The sequence below is a fragment of the Pinus tabuliformis genome, chromosome 3_2 (genome assembly GCF_031772625.1).
Source record: "Pinus tabuliformis cultivar Carrire ecotype Pingquan chromosome 3_2, CPIR1, whole genome shotgun sequence".
NCBI classification, from domain to species: Eukaryota; Viridiplantae; Streptophyta; class Pinopsida; order Pinales; family Pinaceae; genus Pinus; species Pinus tabuliformis.
The window spans coordinates 1,284,011,265-1,284,013,429 of record NC_142302.1 but is presented as its reverse complement, the minus strand read 5'-3'; the positions used below and the strand labels follow the sequence as shown (position 1 = coordinate 1,284,013,429).

Here is a 2,165-nt window from a genome sequence, read left to right as displayed (position 1 = left end):
CATTCAAAAATAAATTTGTAATTCCTTCCATTAGTGAAAACACCATTAACCATCCAGTTCGTGAAAACACCATTAACCATCCTCACCATGAAAACACCATTAACCATCCAGTTCAATCCATAAGTGGAAATTTAAATTTGTGGCGTCGGTTGTTCCTAGCATAATTTTGTGGCGTCGGTTGTTGATTTGTGGCATATCAGCCTTTCCTCGCTATATAAACCCACACATAGATCACAAAAATTTCAGAACGAAAACATTCCTTATTTTGTGACCGCAAGCAATATAAAGTCTCTATCATATCTCAAACTTACAGTCTCTCAACGAAGCATCTCAAAATTCTCGTTTCCACTGTACAAATTGTTGATTTTCCGATCGAGTGTATACATATTCTTGCTTCCCGCGATGGAGATGGAGCTGAATTGGAACAGAGGAATAAGGGCGCTCTTCAGAAATCGTGGAAAGAAACAACCACTAGGACTATCCAATGCTTCAATGTCGTGCTATATTAACAGCGTCTTACAATGCCTCACTTACACTCCCCCACTGGCAAATTATTGTTTGCAGAGAAAACATTTATCTACGTGCACTAAATGTGATAATAAAACAGAATGCCCTATGTGTCTGCTGGAAGACAGGATCGTGAGGTCGCTAAGCGTGGCTAACGTAGAGAGTGAGGTGCCAGAATCAATAACCTCAAATCTGAAAATCTTTGCAAATTACTTAAGCCCTGATGAAGAAACCGATGCCCAAGAGTTTCTTGATTGTGTTATAAATGCATGCGAAGAGTGCGACAAATCCAACGTTTCGCCAAACACCAAATTTTTGAACAAGCTATTTGAATCAGTGCAGAGAACCGTTAAACAGTGCGGTCTATGCGGAAATTCGTCGCATTCTGACGAAACAGTGAACTATTTCCCTCTTCCCCTTTCCCTACCTGACGGCTCATTAACTGCACCTGAGGTGGTTATCAATCTAAACGAAACCTTAAACAGGTACTTCACTACAGAATACCTAAAGGGCTCCACTCCTTGCGACAAGTGTAAGGGTATCTCCCCAATTTCTATTGACCGCTCCATTTCTAAGCCTCCCAATGTTCTTCTACTCACACTGCAGAGATTCTGGACGGACATGAATAATTTTAGTAATTCCAAGAAGATTTCCAACTTCGTACGGTTTCCACAATCCCTCTCATTAACTCCATATTTAACTTCTCCAGATGAAGGTGAAGACTATGTGTATAGCCTCTACGCCATTATCGTTCATCGCGGCAGAAGTATGTATACCGGGCATTATGTTGCATATGTGAAAGATGCGGATAACTATTGGTTTCAATGTGACGACAAAACTGTAACGCCTGCAACAAAAGAAGACGTCTCGCAAGTACAGCAAAACGTTTATATGCTGTTTTATATTCGCCAAACGCTCCCCAAGAATGATGGGGCAACTGGTAATGATATTCGCCGAACAGTCCCTATGAGTGCTGGGGTAACGTGTAATAGTATTGAAAGCACTCTAAGTGTTGAATCCTCTGATACTACTATGTCTGAGAATCCAACGTGTAATAAGAAAAGTAGACTCTCACTTTCTCCAATCCCCACCATAAGTTCTGCTTCTACTCCCGCAGTTATTTCAATGTCGAAGAAAGAAGAGGAGGTGAATATCCTTGAACATTTAGTTGTGCCTAACACTTTTCGGAGAAGTAAGCGAAAGTTCTCAGCAAGAAAGGCCGCACCTTAAAGTTAATACGAACCGTTAATTATATCATGGCATCAAAGTAATGTAATTTTGATTCAAATATCAGAAAGAAATATGGAAGGGAACACCATTTAAATTTTTCTGTCACTATTTAAAAATGAGATTTAGTCTCTGTTACTATTTAAAAATGAGATTTAGTATCCAGTTGAATCTGACATTTTTTGCAATGGACTTATATGTGTTAAGAAAATAAGAAATTATTTACTATCAAAAATTGGAATATATTTATATATGATATTAGTGTGAGGAGAGAAATTCAACAAAATCAATTTCCACCTCGATAGAATATCCATTTTCTACCAAGTGAGCTTTGTATTTCTTTGTTTGACATTTTATACATATGTATTGTAACATTGAAAGGAATATAAGAAAAAATCAATTTAATAGTTACTGTTTTGGCTGTGTATATT

General features: G+C 38.0%; 1 protein-coding gene across 1 annotated transcript; it reads left to right on the top strand.

Annotated features, from left to right (window-relative positions):
- The first annotated feature begins 402 nt into the window (after positions 1–402).
- LOC149185426 (ubiquitin carboxyl-terminal hydrolase 25-like) lies at positions 403–1,737 on the top strand. The gene has a single exon (XM_089415657.1). The coding sequence runs from the start codon at positions 403–405 to the stop codon at positions 1,735–1,737; it is 1,335 nt and encodes a 444-aa protein (XP_089271783.1).
- Positions 1,738–2,165: the final 428 nt, after the last annotated feature.

Excerpts from the sequence above, each read along its gene's own strand:
- LOC149185426 (XM_089415657.1), top strand. The coding sequence starts at position 403 with ATGGAGATGGAGCTGAATTGGAACAGAGGAATAAGGGCGCTCTTCAGA.